Raw genomic sequence first — 23,205 nt, 5'->3', positions numbered from 1 at the left:
CAGCCAATTAATAGTGGAAATGTACATAGTTTAACAGTCGTAAGTACTTTTACTTATTATTCTGTGGTTGTGAGTGGGAAAATAAGTAGTTGAACAAGCTATATTTATAGCTTGGATACAATCGAAAAATCAAATGTCATTTGGGACTTAAGCGGATGGCAGATGCCAATGTCAGAGCATGAGAAAGCTGTTTGCGTTTTTATGTCAACTACGTTTCTGTTAATTCATTGAAATAATATAATTTTCCAGTTGTCTTTTATTAACAAGGAAAAATAAATACAAACAAACATGGCTTCAGTGCTTGTTCCAGAAGTGCCAGCACCAGGATTTTCTTTTGAAAATTGTCAAAGGTAAGAAATTAACCTTTTCTATTTGATGTATTATTTTGTTAAAGATTTCTCACCAAACCATTTATCTTCTTTTAGAAATGCATTCCTCGACCAAAAAGGCTTCCCTGCACCGAAGGCGACAAAAACCGGCACAACTATTGTCGGAATTATTTATGCAGATGGAGTGATTCTTGGCGCTGATACTCGTGCCACCGAAAACACTGTAGTATCAGATAAAAATTGCCAGAAAATTCATTATCTTGCAAGCAACATGTATTGTTGCGGTGCCGGTACAGCCGCAGATACCGAAATGACTACTCAAACTGTTGCTTCTCAGCTAGAGCTCCAGCGCCTTCACACAGGGCGTGTGGTGCCAGTAGAGACCGCGTCGACTCTCCTGAAACGTATGCTTTTCCGTTATCAAGGTCACATCGGGGCCGCATTAGTGTTGGGTGGTGTGGACCGCACTGGACCCCATATCTATTGTATTTACCCTCATGGATCAGTTGACAAACTACCATATGCAACTATGGGTATGTACTTTTCCAATCAACCAAATACAAGTATAATAACATAATATTATCTGATTCATCATAAATTCTTATTATAAATGTTAATTTAAAGGTTCTGGATCTCTGGCAGCAATGGCTGTTTTTGAGTCACGCTGGAAACCTAACATGTCTGAAGAGGAAGGCAAAAAGCTTGTAAGAGATGCTATAGCAGCTGGTATCTTCAACGATTTGGGCTCAGGTTCCAATGTTGACTTATGTGTAATCCGCAATACTGGCCCTGCCCAATACTTAAGAACATATGAGGAAGCTAATGTGAAGGTAAAATAAAATTGCAATAAGTACTACAATAAAAAAAAATTAATTCTCAAAATTCCTTGCAAAAAATTTCTCTCAATTGTTAATAAGGAGTCTAGATGAAGAGGTTATATTAATAAATAGATGTTTGTCTCAGCTCTGGTCTGGTTGACCTGGGCTGAAAAGAAAAAATAGCTCATGTAAGACAGTGAAGATGTAGTTTTTTTAATAGTGAAAGAATTTTTGAAATTGGTTCACTAGTTGAGTGAATATATTACAAAAACACAAATGCTTCTGATATCTAATATTGGTTTGATTTATTGATATATTTACTTAGCTCTTTAATTCCTAATTTAAATACATATATACACAGTACACAAGACTTATTTATTATTTAAAGCTTTAACTTTTAAAAAGTTGTAGTTGCTGAACCAACATTAAATTTTGAGGAGTATTTCATAGCTCACATGATGAGTGGTTCAAACAATTAATACAGATGTGATTTGTAGTATGATTTTTCCGAATATTCATTACACTACTAGTTATTACTATATCAAAAGGGTTTTAATCTTTCCTCATAATTTTTTTTCTAATTTCAGGGTAAGAAACAAGGTTCATACAGATATGCACCTGGAACCACAGCTGTATTGAAGCAGAGGGTCATCCCTCTGGAGGTGGAATCTGTGTCGGTTCGTCCAGTGCAGCCCATGGATGTCGAACCTTCCCCAAGTCGCCGTTAAATTACATTTAAATAAAGCATTTTTTAAACATTCCTTGTCGTCTTTATTAATAATTGGCTATTCGCCCGCGGCATCGCTCGCGTGAACTATAAAATTTTGAGTGGATTTTTTTCGAAAAATAATATATTTTTTACGTCTTTTGATGCGTATATATCTAGCAACTATTTATTTTAGCAAAATAGTAAAGACCTATTTTGAAACCCCAATTAATCTCTTATACCACAACTGGAATAACATATAGGCAACTTTTTATCCCTATATTCCTACGGGAACCGCGAAACCGCGGGGCGCAGCTAGTAACTTTAAATAACTTATTTAAGGTTCAGAAACGGTTGTTTACTGTTTCATATGGAGGGTAGAGGTACTATTTCAATATGTGTAAGTACAGATAATATGTGTAACTATACATTTCCTATTAGGGGAATTGATAAATTTTTTATTATCCATATTAAAATAATCAAATATCCCAGTAATTATTAGTTATGCGTAAAATATAATCCATGTCATAAAAAAATTGGTCAAAGAAGTCTCTTAATCTTTGATTCGTGATATTGACAAAAACCGTTAAAAGGATTTTGATAATACTTAGCAGCTAGAGAATTTCCGGCCTTCGCTGTGGGTTCGACCGCGGGTGAAACCGCATAGCACAAATTACATAAAAATTGTTTAATGATCAAATAATACATTTTAGTTGATTGAAAAGAAACATAAAATAAAACTTGCAATGTTTGTAAAATATTTTAATAGCATTGGGTCGTTTATAAGATATGTATTACAATGTTAATTCATATAAAGAGTTAAGAAAATAAAAATAAAAAAATTATAAAATAAAATGTTTTCCTTACATTAAATATTTATAAATAATAAGTCTTGTATGAATACTAATGACTAAGTTTCACAACTCTATCAACTGGAATGGCATTACTTGTACAGTATTATAGTAGTTCTTATGTTATATAGGCATATTCTACTTTTTATGTAGAATAAAGTCCCACGTATCTTTCCATCTGAGATTCATTAAGTCGACTTCGGTGAGATCTGTGTTTCCATAACTGAGTACACTAAACTTTTTAAAAGTGAGTATTACATAGGCCAGCCAAATGGCTATGCAGAATATAAATATGTGAGCGAAGGATCGTGTCCTTTCTCGCTTTTGTATTATATAATAGATGTGATCTACGACAAAAGAAAGAAGTAATATCTTAAACATATAAGCGGGTAAATAGTGATGTAAGAAAAGTGTTCGATCCATGAAGAAAAAGGGGATGTAGTGGAGCCAATAGCCTAGAAAGAGAATGCATCCGGCGTCATAGAATTTCTGTGAAGCTCTGGGCGGGAGATCTGTGATAGCTCTTCTTGTTCGAATCGCATATAGTACAAGGAATGCACCATACAATAATACTGAAAGAGTGCCCGCATACCAGGTCACTAGGTTGCCAATCAGGTGTACTTGAGCCTGTTAAAAGAAAGAATATAATGTACAAATATTAAAAATTAAAGAATTCATAACTAGCGTATCGATCATGTAACCGTGTCTAACACAGCTTTCTTCACATGCGCGTGTAATTTTTTTCAGTGTCTGCTTTTAAAAGCAAAGTGCTACGTTTTGGCGGTTAAAAAATTAATAGGGTTGCTGACGCGTTGTTATATGTTTTTAAATGAAATAAAATGCTGTAACAATAAAAAGTATGCTTAAAATCTATATCGATCGAGGATAATGTATCTAAGATTACGCACCCTAAAATGCGGTCAATCAGGGTAATAGTGAACAGGGGGTAATTAGAAAAACTTATAAGGAATTTTTTTCCCTAATAGCAAAACGTTTTTAAATAACTTTAGTCTAACAAATTTTCATAGATTTCACTACATAGTATAAAACTGAGTCGCTTTTTCTGTATGTCCCTATGTATGCTTAAATATTAAAACTACGCAACGGATTTCGATGCGGTTTTTTTTAATAGATAGAGTGATTCAAGAGGAAGGTTTATTTATATATAATAACTATTAACTACTCCGAATTTAACGCGTGCGAAGTTACCATTAGAAATAGTCAAGTTTTTTAAATATTTTTCCAATCACCCCCGTTCACAATTACGTAATATTATTTATTATTGACTATAACGGCAAGCGCAGACGCACTCACGTTGGAGTCCGGCGAGAGCCAGTAGGCGATGGAGCGCTGCAGCAGCGGCCAGTGGTGCGGCTCGCTCGCGAACATGTGGCCGTGCGGCGCGTCGGCCGCGTGCGCCGCCATCTTGCGCTGCAGCTCCACGAACTTCGCCCAGAAGGAGAGCCGCGTCGCCGCGGTGGGGATCATCTCCGCGGACACGAGCTCGCGCTCGCGCTCCCGCCGGTCCTCCGCTGGTGGGATTCATTGTATTGTCAACCGACTTCAAGAAAAGAAGGTTTTAAATTCGACTGGTTATTATTGTTTGAATTTGTTAACTCAGAGTTTTTGATTGGGTTAACCAATTTGTATGAAAATTAATGCTTCCTTGTGGTCATATAAAAAATTCGTTGAATATTTAGGTTTTTGTAAAAAATAATTAATAGGGGGTCGCCCTGGTTTCGCCGGTGGTATATATATACTATAGAACCTATAGCCTATATAGCACTCATGGTTCACATAAGGTTTCATGTTGAAATAATTTAAAAAATTCATACATTGGTACATATTATATAGCCTATGACACTCAGTGAAGTTGCAGCTTTCTAATGGTGAAAGAATTTTTGAAACCGGTCAAGTAGTTCTTTTAGTAACCGTTACAAACATACAAAATCAATCATATAATTAATTAATAATTTGAGATTTTAACTCAACGAATTTCAAATATGACATAAACGTTTACACATCATAAATGTATAACATAACCCTCACATTTAGAATATCGATGTTCCTCAACATTCCACACGGTATCCTGGTGGTCGGTGACCTTATCTGCGACCACCTCGTGCTGGTGGAAGCCCCAGGCCGGCAGCTGCCTACCGCTGAATCGCAGGGCGGAGCCCGAGGGCACGTGAATGAGCCGCACCAGCGAGTGGATGCTGTCCCATGTGGCTTCCTCGGACTCGCGATTTACGATCTCGACCCGCCACAGATTCTGCGCTGGCATCGACACGTTGTAGTCGATGTAGCACGATACTTCCTGTAAATACACCGCTTTTATTAATAGAAGAAGAATCAATATAAACTATCGTCTCACTTGCTCTTAGAGTATGGGTACGTAAGGACATTATTTAATCTTAGCGTTCCTTATCAGGATTAAAAAATAAACTCATGAAATTATTGCATTGCCTGACAAGTAAACAAGTGCTTAAATTAAATCTAACCATTAAGTTATATGTAAAGTTGGTCAAAATCGTACTATCCTACTTCCTACTATAATATTATAAATGCGAAAGTTTGTAAGGATGTGTGTGTGTTTGTTGCTCTTTCACGCAAAAACTACTGAACCGTTTGCAATGAAATTTCGTACGTAGATAGCTGGACAACTGGAATAACATATAGGCAACTTTTTATCCCGATATTCCTACGGGATACGGACTTACATGGGTGAAACCGCTGGGCGCAGCTAGTCTAATCTAAACTTGTCGAAAACATACAAGTGAAGTTAAAAAATGCGTATTAAAAAGGGGTTACTTAGAGAATTTTTAAAAGGCTGTGCGATTTTACTGTTTTGTATTTTAAACAATAAAATATCAATTGAAATAACAATTATTTTGGGTAATGTACATCGGTAAGAGTACGACGGCGTGTCGAATTTTAGTATGTTCACTTAAATTAGCATATGTTTACAACAAAGACCAGAGAGCATTGTAGACATGCGTAAAACACAAAATTAGTTACGATATTACACAACAAGGTACTGATACAATACAACACGGATTTGAACAAAAGCATTTTTTGAAATTTAAACAGCCCAATTCACAGCCTGTTTCACCATATAGAATAAGCCTCCCAGTTTCCTTGTAAAACAAAACAGTTGGTATTCACATATATTTCTGTAGATTATGTCGATATTACTTTCCTTCAAACATTTGAATAGCAGTCTTAAAGCACCTGTGATTGCGGCGTCACAGCTGCAGCCACGTCGTGCGAGTTGAGCGCTCTAGTGGTGAGCCCGTGCACCAGCTGCACGATATCGCCGTGTCGTATCGCGTCCGGCGGGTACGACACGGTGAGCGACGACACGTCGGGTCGCTTCACTATCCACCAGTTGTTCACGTCCTTGAAGCTGTAGCAAGTGACCTGCTGCTGGTGGGAGGAGCCGCGCCCGTCCGAGTAGCGGACCGGGTACACATGCGCGTGCGAGTGCAGCCAGCATGTGCGACCGTGGGAATGTCTAAACGATGTTAAAACATAATACACATATTCATGAAACGAAAATAAATATAAAAATTCTAAAAGCAACTTTAATAATAACAAAACGGGTCAAGTAACTATAATTAAATACACGTAACTATCATTAACACAAAATAATAAACCATTTAATTTATGATTATATACCTTAATGTTATCTGGGAACCGTGTGCAACATGTAATGGTTGTCCTCTAGTTATACTAGCAAGGCCTCCTTGTAATGATGCTTGGAATGCACTAGACATAACGCTATCATGAGGTCCAGCTTTGGGTAGCATAGCCAAGTGTGCATAAAAAACACCCACATACACACTGAGAGGTATTGCGATCAATATAGCTACTCTCCATAATACCGACATTGCAAGGCGTAAGGTAGATTCAACTTGGCCTATTCTGTTCCACATTTGACGACCAACCAAAATAAATGCCAAAAAATATGTGTAAAACCCTGAATATTTTATGCTGTAAAAGAATAATATATATATAAAGTAATATATAACAAATACTTCAATAAAGACAAATTAGAAAATAAATGCCATATCTGTTAACTTACGAGAAACAACATCCAAGTGACACTGCTCCTATACAAAGCCATAAAATTGAAGCTAGGCCAGTTTTCCTTGTGCTTTTAATAACACTCAAAGTTCCCCACATTCCAAACAAAATTTGTATACTTTCTAACAACATGAATCTGGATTGGGTGAGAAGACTATTTTCTGCAAAATGAAAAACATATTTATATTACAAAATACATGTGATAGCCTAGCTCATGTTATAAGAAAAATTCATATTTGAATATAGTTTTTAATTTGGAAAGAAATAAACTTGTATATGTTTATTTAGGTAACTATATTTTATAAAACACTAGCTGCATGCCCCGGCTCCGCACAGGTAGTCATTTGACATAATTGAAAAAATATAATCTATTGTATCTATGTAGTCGGATCAATCTGCACATGGTGTGCAAATTTGATTAAAATTAGTTGAGTACTTTAGGAGGCAATCGCGGACAGACAATGTGACACATAATTTATATATATATTAAGAGATTTTTATTACACATACCAAATAAAACCAATAAAGCAGCTAATACAGCAGTCCCTTGGTGTACTGAAGTCTCTAACATAAATTGATATGAAAGTGCAACAAGAAGACTCCCACTAATTGCTGGTATAATTCTTAAAGCTGTTACAGGTACATTTTCTGTATATGGAGATCCTATTCTATCAAATGTGAAATTCCCATCATAGCCAGCCACTCGACCAGCTAAATATAATAACTGTTTCCCTAATGGTGGATGAGCATCAAAAAAGAAAACCCCTTTTGTATAAAGTGATACATATCTACCATAGTGTAGTTCGTCAAAACTGAAAATTAACATTAATTTATATTAAATATGTATTAAAGTACAAATTTAATTAAGCTTCAAGAGCAAAGCACAAATTATTATCACTTAAAATTTAAAATAAAAGTAAAGAACTTTATGGGTATTGCTTTAATCAAACGTGATTTGAAAATAATGCCTTTGAATTATTATTATTTATGTATTGATAAGAGATTTATAAAAAAAACTTACACAATGTAATGAGGATTGTCTAAGTTATACAATCTGGTGCAAAGACCTAAACCTAAAAGAATAAGGAATATTATATCAATTTCGATTTTTAAATAATATCTATGTGATATGTTTGTATCTCCTTGATAATTATCATGTTCGCATTCATTTTCATTTTGTGCTGCGGCACCATCACCCTGAAATAAATAATTTAACTTTCCATTACATTCAGTAGAGAGGATAAGTTTTTCTATTATATTTAATTTCATACTTAAAAGCGTCATTAATTTTTTTAAGTTAATATAGGACAGCTAAATGAAATGATTGGTTTTTAAAGTATCAAAAATACTTACAACTTCTCTTTTTAATAATTTTAAACTTTGTTCACAATTCTCTGTTTCATAAACTTTCCTGACCTCATTTTGTTTGCTGTGTTCCTTTCTATTTTTCCGATTTTTTATAGCTTTCGTCGACTCCAAATCCATTTTAAATCCTTAATACGTAAGAATTATTTATGTGATTTAAATTTTTGCATTTATTTTAATTTTCAATTACAAAATAATATAGACGTAAGCAAAATTTTATAAACATTTTCGATCAGTCTCGGTCTAACGGAATATTATTACTGTACCACAGAGTAAGTGATTATGTTACGGTATTATTTGAACGGAAATTATCAACACAGATCACTATATATATTTAGTAATCAACCTAAAAACTAGACCAAAGATAATATTTCTATGCCAGATACTTGTACTTATTATTCTGTGCAGACTAATTTCTAGCTATGGAGGGTAGAGGTAATATAAGGAGAATCATCTGTATAGATGAAAAAGTGTCCGTCAAAATGCATTAAATTAGAGTGGCGCCACATTAGCATCAGAGTAAACTTTAAAGGAGCTTTAGAAATCAATAAATTTACTATTATTTACAGTTCAGGAAATAAAATCACTCTTGCTACACGTTTTCTCATATAATCTCTTTAAGGTTATATTTGCTATATATTTTGTACTACGCGAGTTGTTGACATTTTCAATAACTAACTACTTTAGTCGACACTTTTTTGTCATTAAATTTTTCAACTCAGCGTACTTCATTTTGTTTACAATTGCTACAATCATACCATACCCTGTTTTTTACAGCTTAAAGCTGGACACTTTTTTCAATTTTCTACTTTATGAAATAATTCTCCTCAGAACCTCAGAGTGAGAATACACTATGCAGGATAAGCATTAAGCAGTAGTATTCTAATTGTCTATATTTACTCTGTAGTCTTAATTCACGCTGCGCTGCTAATTGCGCTTATTACACTGACAGAAATTAGGAAAGTGGTGAATAAATACACTTTATTTATTTCGGTCTTTCCTAATTTGATCGAGGTTTGTAGATACGGAGTAACTAGTACTTAATCTGTGTACTCGCAAGTAGAAATGCAGTTAGTAGTTATAGTACTGTGTCCATCTTAATAAAAGTACTCTGTCATCTGTCAGTGTCATTCGAGCACAATTTTTTAAAAATTGCGCTGGAATTTTTTTTGTCCCGGTGATTTTTTGTCTCAATCTAATTGTGTATAAATAGTGTATAATCTATGAATTGTGTTCCACTCCCAGTGGAATAAACCTTAAAACGCATATTAGCTTCACCTGTATGTTTCTAATTGATTTGAAAATAAATAATAATCTCTAAGATTTTCAGGGTGTATGTGATTATTTTTGTTATTGCCATTAGTTTCTACTAAGTGCTAAGTTACTCACAAAAGAATGACGTCCTTAAAAGCTGATATTGATTTAGTACAATGTCCGGTTTGTATGAAAGATTTTACCAAAAACAATATCGAAATTCATGTAAATAAATGTATATTTCTTAATACGCAATCTGAAAATAGCTGTAAAAGACCAGGCTCGCCAAATGAAAATATTCCATTGACGCAAATTAAACGAGTAAAAAAAGCTAAAGTAGAAATGAGTTCCAGCTCTGCTACGGTCAGTTCATGGTTACTTTAATATTATTAGTATACATACCTACATATTCAATATTCATATGTTTTTAGAATGATGGTGACAATTCTCAGAATCAAAATGTAAATAAAAGAAAGAAAGACTATAATGATAATAAAGATATCCCTTTAGCCGAGTTTATGAGACCATCATTGCTAGAAGATATTATAGGTCACAGGGAATCTTTTGGTCCTGGATCTATGTTACACTCTATACTTTCCAAAAAGAAAATACCAAATATGATTTTGTGGGGACCACCAGGATGTGGAAAGGTAAATCCTACTAGATCTTATACTCATATTAAATTACATTTGATTAGATAAATATAATTTGAAGGCTGATTAGGAAATTAATTTGTATGTTGATAGGTACCTTGCCCAAATATAAAACAATTTTTTTTTATATATAACACAATTTATTAATACATAGTAGAATTTCAGACATCAATTGCTAATGTAATAGCAAATGTATGTAAGGAACAAAGTAATTTGAGATTTCTTAAATTATCAGCAACTATGTCAGGAATTAATGATGTGAAAGAGGTTGTAAAAGTTGCCAAAAATGAAGCTCAATTCAAAAGGCACACTGTATTATTTATGGATGAGATACACAGGTAATAAATTATAGTATAAATTTTCTTTTTCTAAATAATTACTAATTTCAAAATTTTCTAAGTAATTATATGAATGATGATGTGATGATTAGAAAATTTGTGATCCCTTACATTTTTTACAATTGCAATTTACTGCATTAGATTTCCTCCATGGACTCCATACACATAATACATAATGTGAATATGTTGCAGTTATGTTTAATGCAAAGAATTTACTTTACACAAATATCCATTGGGTGTAGATTATGAGTTGCTGTTAATTCTGTGTCATTTTTAAATAAAACAAACCTAATGAAACTCATTATATCAAATGCCCTTTTAACAGTTTCATGGCAATAGGTACCTAAAAATATTACATAAATTATTTGTATTCTAGCTAGAAAACTTATAGAACAAGCTAAACTTTCTTGCTAGCTAAGCTCTTTTTGAAAATTTATTGAAGGAGTAATTCACAATACTTACAAATTGAGAATGTGTGACTTGATAAAGTATTCTTTATTTGATATATTCCGCAGATTTAATAAACTTCAACAGGATTCATTTTTACCACATGTTGAAAATGGCACAATCACTTTAATTGGAGCAACAACAGAAAATCCATCTTTCAGCTTAAACAATGCACTATTAAGCAGGTGCAGAGTCATTGTACTTGACAAGTTAACAGTTGATGATGTTACTAAAATATTAGAGAGAGCTGTTGAAAAAAATAATCTTGTAATGGTAGATGATGGGGAAAAAATTACTTTGGAAAATAATACAACAAAGTGAGTAGATTATTACAATTCTCATCTATCGCGGCTGATTGCTTGTGTGTTGTACAATGTACCAATGTTTGCACTCATTACAGAAAAAATAGCAAATTTTGTCCTACCCTTTTTGGCTTGCATATTCATGCAAATGTTAGCGACCGGCAGCAGAATTATAAAGCTTAATAACTAAGATTGTTTGGTTTTATTGTTAATTTGGTTCTTTACAAAAAAGTAATTAAATGATATGCCAGAATAAAGTCTGCAATTTCCAGATAAATTCAGATGATGCTTTTGGAATATATTGGAATAATGTTTCATTTCTATTAAGATTACATACAATTAATACAATGCTTATTCCATGTAGACAATCACTATGTATTATAAGTTTGGGGCATCTCTGGTAAATTGGTAAATATACTTCAGTTAAGATTCTATAAAAGTTGTGAAATTATTTTATTATGTTCAAGATGCCTAATAGAGAGAGCATCTTTGAAATGGCTCGCTGAAATGAGTGATGGTGATGCCAGAATTGCTTTAGGAGCACTGGAACTTGCAATAGCATCACATGAGAAAAGTGCTGCCTCAACCACTCCTGTGATAACTCTTCAAAATTTAAAGGATGGAATAAAGGTAATGTATTTTGTAAAGGTAATTTAATATTTTGAATTCCGTATAGATACTTATTCTATTTAAGAGGAATATCTAATTCACATAAAAACCCTTTTAAAAAATGAATAAGTTTGCGACATCCATAAATTCGAAAAAAAAAACAAAATCTTTCTTATATTTTTTAATTAAGTTTCAAAAAACAGTTTATACATAAATAAAAAGCCTTTAAAATATTATATTTAATGAAGCCATATAAAAAAATATTTGTATCCCACATACAAAAGTCGAGCACGCTTCGGCACGAATTGGGCTAGCCAGCACCAGGGAAATACCACATCCTCACACAAAACCGGCTTAATAATAGCTTGCTATTGTTTTTTGTACGGTGAGTGGGGGAGCCCGAGGCCGCATCTCCAAATGTTTATGGGCGGTGTTAGCGCTCACCATCAGGCGACCCACCATCTCCATTGTCGATTTGGCATAAAAAAAGAAATCGTTTATTTTATCTATTTCTTTAATTTTAAACATTTTTATCATTATATTTTATTAAGTTTCTGTATTGTGGTTTTTTTTTAATAGTAAGTAAATACATTTAAATGTTTTAGAGAACTCATATGTTGTATGATCGAAAGGGCGAGGAACATTATAATGTTATATCTGCAATACAAAAATCAATACGCGCCAGTGATGATAACGCAGCTTTGTACTGGACTACGAGAGCACTGCATGGTGGAGAAGACCCGCTGTATATAGCCCGAAGACTTATAAGAACTGCATGTGAAGATATTGGTAAAAATTACTGTATTATAATTCATTCACACATATCAGTTGAAATGAGATTGGTATGAGACTGTTACTTACTAATTTCTAAAGAATCTCTAGGAATTATAAGCATAATTAATTCATAATTTAAACTTCGTCAGGCTTAGGAAATCCAAACGCGATAGTTGAAGCGGTAGCGTGTCTTGAAGGGTGCAAACATATAGGGATGCCTGAATGTGACGTGTTGTTGGCGCAGTGCGCCGTGAGACTAGCGCGAGCTCCAAAAAGTACAGAAGTCTATCATGCAATGAAAAGGGTTCAGCGTTCTTTGAGAGAAACAAAAGGACCATTGCCGCCGGTCCCATTGGTTTTGCGTAACGCACCTACAAAACTGATGAAGGATTTGGGTATTTTAATTTTTATATTAAATAAAAAAAGCAGTGGTGGCTCAGTGGTGAGAACCTCGGACTTCAAAATCGATAAGTCGGGGTTCGAGACCGGGCGAGCGTGCAGGAATTAAATTGATTTTTCAATTTATCTGCGCATGTGGATAACATCACCACTGCTTAAACGGTGAAGGAAAACATCGTGAGGAAACCGGCATGTCCAAGAATTAAAAGTTCGACGACATGTGACATCTGCCAACCCGCACTGGGCCAGCGTGGTGGATTATGGCCTGAACCCTCATAGGAGGCCTGTGTCCCAGCAGTGGGAACATATATGGGCTGATGATGATGATGATGAATTTTTATATGCAATTTGTAAATATGCATTTCTTTTAATTGCTTAAAATGTCCATTGATTAGGTTATTAAAATGTTTGTTTGCGATACATTCGAAAAGAGAGATTCTTTAGGATTTTTTAGCTGTTGTAAAATTGCTACTTATATTAGTTGTAGACTTCTTTTGAGTTTTTATAAAAAAATGCACGGTAGGGCTGTTCCCTTTTTATAGATTTACAATAAATTATAATAATAACGCGATAAGATCTCAAGTAAAATCTCCCAAGGATTAACTCAATACCCATTTTACCTCTGAGGGTGCATTTGCACAACCGCACGTATACCGAGATGAATAACGCATGTGTAAACAATGTTTAAGTAACATTAAGATATTTGTATTTGTAAAAACTTGACTTGAGATTCGCTTATTCATGTTAAAACCTGTTTTTCGAACGTTATCAAAAGGATGATGAATGATGGTTCGCGTCGGAACTCGGAAAAATAGGTAGTAGGTAGGTAGTAGATATTTCATTCATTCCGTTATATCGGCCAAATTTTTGGGTAAACAAAAAATGAAGTCTGAAATATTAAGCATTTAACTGCAAATTAATTATTGTTAGCGACCCTTCAGGCAGATGGTCCAGCCAGCTAAACGATTGCTTATGGATATTAAATAATATTTACGGTCGTAGCATATATGTAAGCATATACAATTATGACTTTAAGAAAAATTTATAATGCACTTTCATAAGCAAAAAAAATCACACAATGAAAAATTTTACCTGGCATTGAATTGTGAATTGCATTGCACTATAGGTTTGTGCGATGTTTGCTAGTCTAGGAACGTCAGTCTGGCAGACTTGCCCGTTGCTCGTTCATGTGAGCTCATTTGTCGCGCGGGCAAATGCGAATATGCGCCGCCTGCTCTCGAACCTGAATGCAGTTAAAACAGACGTGTTTACGATTTGATTATTTCTAAAGTAGGTATTGAAGCATATGAGTTTCAAAAAAAATTAATTTATTTTGGGAAAACTAAATAACCTAATACGAGTTTATAAACTCTGAATACCGCAGTGTTGCTTATCAACGTTTAATTACAAAATCTAATGAAAGAATAAAAAATATAATATAAGAATTTTGTAATTCTTTGCACCACATTCTTTTGCTGCACCAGCAATTACGATTATTTTTTATCTCGTTGACATTGTAAAACTGTGAAACCGCAGAGACAAGAAACTGATGAGTCACGGGCATATGATAAAACTGCCCGTGGGCTTGTCTGAAGTTTAGTGAAGCTTTAACAATAAGTTTAAGTTGAATTTAGCGACCCTCGTTTTACGACGCCTAGTGCGGAAGCACCGCTCGCACCACCCTAGAATCGACCCTTGGTCGAAAGAATCACGGAAATAGCAAACATGAATTCGTAATTGCACCATTACACGTTACATTATTGTTATAGATTATTTGCGAAGATACAGTACTACAGTAATAATTCGTTATTAAATACATTGAGCATTTGAAGTTTTATTGTAGACAAACATTACCTTACACTCTACCAATAAAATGATTTATGGCTATATAAAATTGCCTGGCGAGAAATAAATATATAACATATAATATTATGCAGTTAAAATAAGTGTCGACGAAGCGAAGTGTAGATGTCGCTCACTTACTTCGAGATCTTTCGCTACTTTTCACCGCGGTGAAACATCTCATTCCCGTGGCAAGATCCACTATAAATTTTGATCGAATTGCGCCATCACTTTGAATTTCCCTTGACCCCGAGAGCTAAGCCGCAAGTAATAGTTATTGTATATGAAGAGGTAAAGATTGTGTGGTTGTAAGTGCATAATTTCTCAATCTACTGAACTGATTTCGGTGATTGACATTCAATGTTAATATAAATATTATGTATAATATATGTTACCAGAAAAAAACATGATATAAAAAAAATCTTGTTTCTTTAATATATTCAAATATCCTCTTATTTAAAAATGAATAACTGTCACTAATTAATTAATTAAAAGAGTTTTTTATTGTCATCCTCATTTTATATCGTAAACAATTCATATTTCAGGATATGCTGAAGGTTATAATACGCGTAATCGAGATTCTTCTGGTTTTGGATATATGCCGGAGGGTTTAGAAAATGTCAACTTTTTTAATGAAGAAACTATATTGAAGAGCGAATTATTGTAATGTTAATTGTATGCTATTGTTAAGATTATTAAAAAAAATAATGTAAAAATTCTAGTGTCATTATTTTTATTTGGATAATCTCATTTCACAATTTTTTATGACATGGTAAAAATTTACTATTTACAAGAAGTAGACATAATTGTAATGATACAATTATCTACAACATTGTACCTTTTTACTTACTTTTTCTAAACACTGTTCTATTTTATAAAAAATAAAATAACATTATTTCTTATTTTGCAACTTTTACTGCTGCACATTGTGCAAAAAATACTCAATAGAAATATATGCTGGGCAGCATTCATGTCCTTACATGTATAACATACGCAATATAATGTGTTTTGTTTGTAATTTTGTAAAATAACTATTGCTTACAAACAAGTTCATCATGTATAGACTGAATAAAGCCTCACTAATATTTACAAAGCAACTGCCAAATCCATACACAACCTTTCAACACATTCATACGAAAATATAAACTAGCAAGTACCTTATTATCCTAGCAATTTATTTTTATCTAGACTAAATTATAAATGAGATACAGAAAATGAAGTCCAAGTATTTGTACATTTAGAAATAACGCTTACTAAATAATACTTACTGAGCTACAGGCAACTAAATAATTGTCTAAAATAAATTAGAATCAGACTTCTAATTTGGATCCTAATGTGAGGAACAAAATTTATTTAGCTTTTTAATCTTTACACAAATTTGCTTCACGTCAAAAATACATAAAACAATAAATAATTTCAAGATAATAAACATGTATAAAGTGGAACGTTTACTGACGAAACAAAATATATATAATAATAGCTAATGCTATATTGATTCTAGAACACGTAGTCCGGCCCGGCCATGTCTATGGCCCAACGGAATTTATCCCGCTGTGTTTTATTGTAAATTTTTTCAATGGGCACGTTATGCTTCTTGCACCTGAAACAAAATATTATTTATAAGAAATATATCATAAAAGATATAATACAATGCTACAATAATTAATTAAAAATGTATATTTACCAAGAAACTGAAATACGGGGGTCGAGATAATTCAGTTTAGAAGTGCCAAGTGCAATTGTTTTATTTTCATCTTTATCAGTTTCTTGTAGTTCTAGTTTCTTCAATTGTTCTTTAAGACGTTCTAATGCCTTTTTCTTTTTATCACAAGCCAATTTTTCCTTGACAGAACCTCTTTTAGCAGCCTTACTTGCTTCCCTTAAATCTTCTTCAGCCTCATCAACTTGGTCTCTCTTAGCTTGTATTTTCTCTTTAAGAGCTTCCATTGATTTCGAATGACCTGAAGAATATAAAATTGTTCACAGAAAATAGTTACACTAAATTTCAGTACAAACCAATGGTTTCTTTTTGTTATGTATACATACCTTTTGGCACTGCACGCTGATGGTTACATAAAATAGCAACTGCACGATTCGCTCTGTTATAGGCCAGAATTTTTTCTGGTACAGTAGCATCTGGATCTGTCAATTCTTCCAACTGTCTTTGAAGAGTAATAGACGCATTGTAAGTACGGAAGACTTTTGCGGTTAATCCCGGCATCAAATCCTTTAAATGATCATTAAGTGTTTGTGTGTTGAGTCTATCAAATAGATCATCACTGCCTTTTTTGTTTTCCATAAATAATTCAAGATTTTTAAACACACGTTTTTCCACTGGCACCTCATTATAATAGCGAATTGAATCTTTACCAAGAAAATCGAACACAACTACAAATTCTTTTCCATCTTTTTCTTTGTGCAATTCAATATGTTCAACTCGCAACGAACAACAGCCAACTGTATCTGCTTGATCATCATCTTTTTCATTACCTGCTCTCAATGCCAACCGATCAATAAAGTATAATGCTACAGCACGTTGACGCACACGCATTTCCTTTGCTTTCCAATCAAGACGATACTGATCTCTTATTTTATCAATGCACTTGTGCAATTTGCGAGCTGTTTCATATTTTTGCCAATCTTTTTCACCTTTAAGTTTTGAACTTGGATTTAACATAACATACTTTGCTTGACCCTGTACATTTTCTGTCCATGATGCAAGCCATGTTACGGTATTATCATGTCGGACTTCCTTCCATTTATGGCCAGAAGGTGGCTTGGGTATTTTACTATCTTTAGAACAATTAATCAAAACATCCTCAGGCATTACACGACGTTTTAACATACCCATCTTGGGGTGTTCACCTCGCCCCCTAAATAGACCTGGAGGTTCAATCCTGAAATTACCAATTTTTTCTTTGTGCCCATCAATTATACAAAAGCCATATTCTTTTTGTATTTCTTCGTTTTTAGCTTTAATAGCAGCCTTTTCTTCTTTTGAACGATTTTTATTTTTTTCTGAGACACTTTGGAAATAGGCTTGCATTTCTTTAAAATCACATTTGGAAAGATCTTTAATAATTTTAGCTTCTTCAAATGTCATAACCTTACACCAATCGTTAAAGAAATTATTATTGAATGTTGATTTTGTGGTATAATCATGATCAAGCATACGGGCGTAGAATCCTGCAACCTCTTCAGCATCTTGAGATAGTCGCATCTCTTTACCATCATAACGGAATTTAACATTTGATGGTAAAGGTTCGTAGGGCGGCGCGAAAAGTGGTCCTTTGTGTTCAAGAAAGCGCCATTTCGTCCCATCATCATTTTTCTGTTCTTCCCACCTAAAGAAAACAAAAAATATTATAAAGTACAAAACATTATTGATAATAAATAAATAAAATACTATATACTTTTTTCGAGATATTCGCAATTGACAAACTAACAAAGGACTAAAATTGAACACGCGTATAACTGATCTTTTTACACATAACCTCACTGCCAATGTTATCAACATATTTATTTTTATAATAACCTCAATCCATATTTGTCACTGTCAGTAAAAAGAACTGGCAGGAGCGCCATCTAGAGTAACGTAAGAAAAACATAACGCATAGCGACATCTCTGCGATCATACTAACATAACTACCCCATAATAGTTGGTCTTAACTGTGCTTAAGCATTTCCAGTAAGTAACGCTATAGTTCTATTATTTAATGCTTAATATTGCTGTAAATAAACCTAAACACCAATTTTTCTTATACTCCTGATCATAAAAAACAACTTCTTTTTGCTTTTTTTTTTAATTTTCCCTTTTTATAAGTACAAATATGAAAGAAGGACAACGAGAATTCTATTGTGTTATAGGTAATGGAATAGCAATAAAGTATCAAGTATTACAATGAAAATATTGATGAATTTATGTTTTAATTCGTAGACAGTGTTTTTTGTCGTTTATGTCACAGCAGGCAAAGAAGTTGGTGGTTTACCTGATGGTAAAACAATCACCGCCACTGCTGAATGTTTTGCAGGTAGATCTCTGCAAATGAGTTCCTACCTTTTTAGAGATAAGGGTTGAGGAAAAAGACAATGGAAATACAGAAATTGGTAAGGAAAAGAAGGGATGCTATTATTTATGGCCAATATTCTGTGGGGTTGTGGTATCTTTCCTTCTGTAAGCTGGCAAATTAGTCCCAAAGGGTGCTCCAATTTCTTACCATTTCCAAACTTCCTGTTCTTCTTCCTTGCCATCCTTTTTCTTGCGTTTGGTTGGACTAGAACTTTCTACAGGTTCTGTTTTCTCAATCTTACGTTTTTCTGCCTTCTTTTTCTTCTTCTTAGGCATTTCTTCTTCTTCATCCTCATCAAACTCACTTGGCTCTAAAAGTTTTTTACAATGGATTATAGCATAGGCTTCATATCAGCTATTCCTAATACATTTTACTTTTGTACAATCATAAAATCATAAAAAACAACTACAACTACAACAAATGCCTACAAAAGTTGTGTAATGTAAAAATATCATTAACATGAAGTTAAATATTGACGCAAGTCGTATTTTTCTGAAGAAAATCCCTTCAGTCTATTTAATGATACATATATAACAAACAAGCACCCCGCGGTTTTACCCGCGTAAGTCCGTATCCCGTAGGAATATTGGCATAAAAAGTTGCCTATATGTTATTCCAGTTGTCCAGTCGTCTACCAAATTTCATTGCAATCGGTTCAATAGTTTTTGCGTGAAAGAGCAACAAACACACATACATGCGTACAAACTTTCGCATTTATAATATTAGTGGGAGAGTGAGACGTGCGATTACGGCCTGAACCCTCATAGAAGGCCTGTATCTCAGCAGTGGGAACATATATGGGCTGATGAGATACTGAACCAGTCATGTAAATTACCCCCAATTATAACACAAGAATGGCTGACAAGATATTTGATTTTTGGATTTTTCTTCACTTGGATCCTAATTTCATTTCAATCCTAAATTCAGTTATTAAACTGACAAATACTTTTAAAAACTTACACAAATGTCTATCTTTAATGCAGTTAGTATATATAATTTTACAATAACTTAAAATTAATTTTACCTTTTTTTATTTTCTTTTTGGATTTTTTTCTTTGCAACAATGGAGTATCTTCTTCCTCTTCTTCACTTGCTGCACGTTTCTTTACTTTCCTTGATGTCTATAACAAAGTAGTAATACAGTATTACGTATGTCATGTTTCAACAGAAACACTATAACTATACACTACAAATAGGTAGAAAATTAATATTTATGTATTTATTTGTTGTGTTTTAATCTATATGTAAATCTTAAATACCGAAAACATTAATTGAATGTAAAAATAGCTCACAACGCGTTGTCGTCACAGTAACAAGCATCACAACGCGACGAAAAATAAACTTATAAGTATCAATGACTATTTGCATTCAATATTTTATTACTTAACATTTGATATTTCTTACTTTTTTTATTAACATTTTTTTAGTTGGAAAGTCTGTAATTCACATAAATAAAAATAAATAAATACAGCCAAAGAAAGGACAAGCGACAATATATAGTAGCTGTATAGAATAATTTTTAGGGCGTAGCTTATCAAGGAGGGAAGCAACAAGCATGTTAGCTTGACTTTGAACCCCCAGACCACAAGAGTGAACGATGCGAGCGTGCCGCGAAAACAGCTGGCAAGTGCTAGAACGGATTTTTTGTACGAACCTATAAGCACAGCTAGTACACACTAAAACATGTAGTCATTTATATAAATGAAGATAATATTAACTTTAATACTGTAAATAAGATTAAATTACCAAAGGTTGATCCTGTTCATCATCACTATCTTCTTCTGGTGGCAATTCAGATAAAGGCTCATCTTTGAATTGCGACAGTGAATAGTCACAAGAGGACATAGTTGTGTTAGCTCCAGCATATCCATCATCACTTTCTACCTTAATTTCTTCTTTTATTCGAGTTTCATCAATCTGTAATAAAATATACCACATTATTATTCAAACTCCTTAGCATTTATGTAAAGTTAATGTCTGCATTTAAATATACCTGCAATCGTTCTTCTTTCATTGGTGAATCTTGAGAATCAGAATCAGATTTAATTATTTTATTGGTTGATTCACTGCTATTTTTCTCGCGGTATTTACTGGAGCTGTGTACAAATTTTATTATTTATCATTATTTAGGTAATTATTTTAACAAATAGAATAAAAAAAAGTTGAAATGTACTTATAAAATATCAAGGTTATAATTGTTACCCCCATTGCGAAAAAAGGAGGGTTATGTTTTTCGAGTATATGTATATTTTTTTAGCACGCGCTAGAGCCTATTTGGCTTGTCGTGTTGTTATGTTCTTAAAACTATGTACATAAAATAAAAGCCCAAATTAGGCAGTTTTGGCACCAAAAATTAATCATAATGTATATATTCTTAAATTTAGTTTTGTAGGAAATGCTAATAAATTACATAACTTCACACTAATAACATAAAACTAAAAAGGTAGCGGTCAGGTGTTTAATTTTTATAATAATAATTCTAGGTTATAAATCAGCTTAATATAATTACTGTATAACTAGAATATTAAGAATAACTTAATTGATTATAACATCTCAAAATTTGAAACAATTATTATTTTATACTTTACCTGTGTTTATCTTTGTCTCTTGAACTTGAGTGCTTATCACTCCTATGTTTGTCTTTGTCACTCTTGTGTCGATCATGTTGCCTTTCTTTATCCCTGTCTTTAGATTTGTGCTCTTTATCCTTAGAAGAATGATCCCTTTTCTTTTCTCCATCACTGGACTTGTGTTTGTCCCTATCATTTTTTACTTTCTCTTTGTCACTCTTTTCCTTGTCACGATCTCTGTGTTTATCTTTATCGCTCCTATGTTTATCCTTGTCGCTGCGTTCTTTATCGGAGCGTTCCTTGTGTTTGTCCTTATGATCCTTGTCACGATCTTTGTCCTTATTTGATGATTTATGGGAACTGCTGTGGTTTTTACTACTAGAATGCCTGTCTTTGTCCTTATCTCTGAAAACAATTAGTATTGATTGTTATAAGACCAATGAAATTAAAAAAGAAGAAAGGTTATGTTACAACAAATATTATAAAATATTCTATTTGACCAACCAGACATAACCTATGAGTTTGCTTACTGTTGATTCTGGAACGATTACTTTTAATGCTCATTGCTCACCTGAATTATAGTTATATTGAATGAAGTGTGGTCAGAACATTCTAGAACTCTTACCTGCTAGAACTACTGCTATGTTTGGAAGAGCTCTTATGGTCGCGATCCTTATCCCGGTGTTTATCCTTGCTAGACGATTTGTGGCTGTTTTTATGCTTTTCAGAATTACTGTATCCGTTGTGAATACCATTCACGTGTTCGCTCTTATTACCATTAACTTTTCCCTGAAAATAAAAAAAATACAACATATATTAATAAATCGTTAAACGCATTATTTTAGAATTATGTGAATCTACAACTATACAAGTGAGCCTAACGCAATGTTAAGCGTATCCATTTTCCATAGCGAAGCTTGGCTTCTGTTCAACATGAAAAGTACAGTAGACGCCATATTGGGACTTAGAAAATTTTTGCTTTGTCGTACGCGGCTACACTAGTAAATACGAAAATCAAGACAACATACATAACTCAAAATGTGAGAAATAGAATAGTGAATTAAAATAAATTGATCCGGGTACTTACGGACTCACAGTCATTATCACTGGTTGGATTTTCGACACTCATTTTGCCTACGTATACGCCGTTTGTCGAGATCAAGATTACATGAGTGATGAGGCCGGTGGTCGGAGCGCAAATTCTAAATGCCGAGCTAGGACGACTACGCATGCGCTGGCTGTTATTCGCAATACTAAACAACTTCACATCAAATAGTTCAACGATCTCTTTCATTCATATTTCATTCTGTAAAATTATAAAATGTGATTATATTGCCAAAAAATCCTTCAAACATCTAAATTCATTGAATTTGTATGATTTTGTTTATTTGTTTTGTTGGAAAAATTAAAAACGATTTAAGAATAATAAAAAGTTCAACGAAGATCTAAACGGGGAAAGAGTAAAAATATCGGAATCTAATGGCGCATTTGCACTATGTGTAACTACCAAGTAGAAAAGTACCTATTTTAATAATAAATATTACGGTCCCACTTTACATAAGTAAAGTAGTATAAAAAAAATCTATCTATACTAATATTATAAAGCTGAAGAGTTTGTTTGTTTGTTTGAACGCACTAATCTCAGGAACGACTGGTCCGATTTGAAAAATTCTTTCAGTGTTAGTTAGCCCAATTATTGAGGTAGGCTATAGGCTATATATTTGCCACGAACGAAGCCGGGGGGACTGCTAGTGAAGTGTAAAATAAAAATCGTAATTTCATAGGTAATCAA

At 33.4% G+C, this 23,205-nt stretch overlaps 4 protein-coding genes across 8 annotated transcripts; 2 read left to right on the top strand and 2 right to left on the bottom strand.

The window, feature by feature from the left end:
* The first annotated feature begins 158 nt into the window (after nucleotides 1-158).
* On the top strand, nucleotides 159-1,907 carry LOC119832094 (proteasome subunit beta type-7). The gene is made up of 4 exons (XM_038355713.1): nucleotides 159-350; nucleotides 426-862; nucleotides 954-1,159; nucleotides 1,735-1,907. Exons 1-4 carry the CDS (start codon nucleotides 289-291, stop codon nucleotides 1,873-1,875), a joined length of 846 nt encoding a protein of 281 aa, XP_038211641.1. The 5' UTR covers nucleotides 159-288; the 3' UTR covers nucleotides 1,876-1,907.
* Nucleotides 1,908-2,600: 693 nt separating this feature from the next.
* LOC119840900 (protein O-mannosyltransferase 1) lies at nucleotides 2,601-8,443 on the bottom strand. Its single transcript, XM_038367679.1, has 9 exons — nucleotides 8,144-8,443; nucleotides 7,812-7,987; nucleotides 7,301-7,602; nucleotides 6,789-6,951; nucleotides 6,383-6,697; nucleotides 5,936-6,218; nucleotides 4,754-5,021; nucleotides 4,019-4,236; nucleotides 2,601-3,331 (listed from the first exon to the last, which is right to left on the bottom strand). Exons 1-9 carry the CDS (start codon nucleotides 8,273-8,275, stop codon nucleotides 2,843-2,845), a joined length of 2,346 nt encoding a protein of 781 aa, XP_038223607.1. The 5' UTR covers nucleotides 8,276-8,443; the 3' UTR covers nucleotides 2,601-2,842.
* An 812-nt stretch (nucleotides 8,444-9,255) lies between these two features.
* On the top strand, nucleotides 9,256-16,193 carry LOC119831476 (ATPase WRNIP1-like). 5 transcript variants are annotated; one of them, XM_038354865.1, is made up of 8 exons: nucleotides 9,264-9,592; nucleotides 9,841-10,059; nucleotides 10,228-10,400; nucleotides 10,916-11,164; nucleotides 11,617-11,779; nucleotides 12,364-12,547; nucleotides 12,682-12,927; nucleotides 15,319-16,193. In XM_038354865.1, exons 1-8 carry the CDS (start codon nucleotides 9,551-9,553, stop codon nucleotides 15,438-15,440), a joined length of 1,398 nt encoding a protein of 465 aa, XP_038210793.1. In that variant the 5' UTR covers nucleotides 9,264-9,550; the 3' UTR covers nucleotides 15,441-16,193. The 5 variants fall into 5 exon arrangements, with proteins under 5 accessions (XP_038210802.1, XP_038210793.1, XP_038210785.1 ...); XM_038354857.1 differs by having other exon boundaries at nucleotides 9,264-9,772; XM_038354874.1 differs by lacking the exon at nucleotides 12,682-12,927 and having other exon boundaries at nucleotides 9,256-9,772.
* Nucleotides 15,690-22,712, bottom strand: LOC119831430 (DNA topoisomerase I, mitochondrial). The gene is made up of 10 exons (XM_038354770.1): nucleotides 22,501-22,712; nucleotides 22,039-22,202; nucleotides 21,432-21,818; nucleotides 20,837-20,939; nucleotides 20,590-20,760; nucleotides 19,868-19,964; nucleotides 18,991-19,153; nucleotides 16,820-18,117; nucleotides 16,458-16,734; nucleotides 15,690-16,373 (listed from the first exon to the last, which is right to left on the bottom strand). Exons 1-10 carry the CDS (start codon nucleotides 22,705-22,707, stop codon nucleotides 16,271-16,273), a joined length of 2,970 nt encoding a protein of 989 aa, XP_038210698.1. The 5' UTR covers nucleotides 22,708-22,712; the 3' UTR covers nucleotides 15,690-16,270.
* Nucleotides 22,713-23,205: the final 493 nt, after the last annotated feature.

The sequence above is a fragment of the Zerene cesonia genome, chromosome 1 (assembly GCF_012273895.1).
Source record: "Zerene cesonia ecotype Mississippi chromosome 1, Zerene_cesonia_1.1, whole genome shotgun sequence".
Taxonomy (NCBI): domain Eukaryota; kingdom Metazoa; phylum Arthropoda; class Insecta; order Lepidoptera; family Pieridae; genus Zerene; species Zerene cesonia.
Note: the sequence above shows the minus strand (reverse complement) of the source record. Positions and strands in the feature narration are given on the sequence as shown.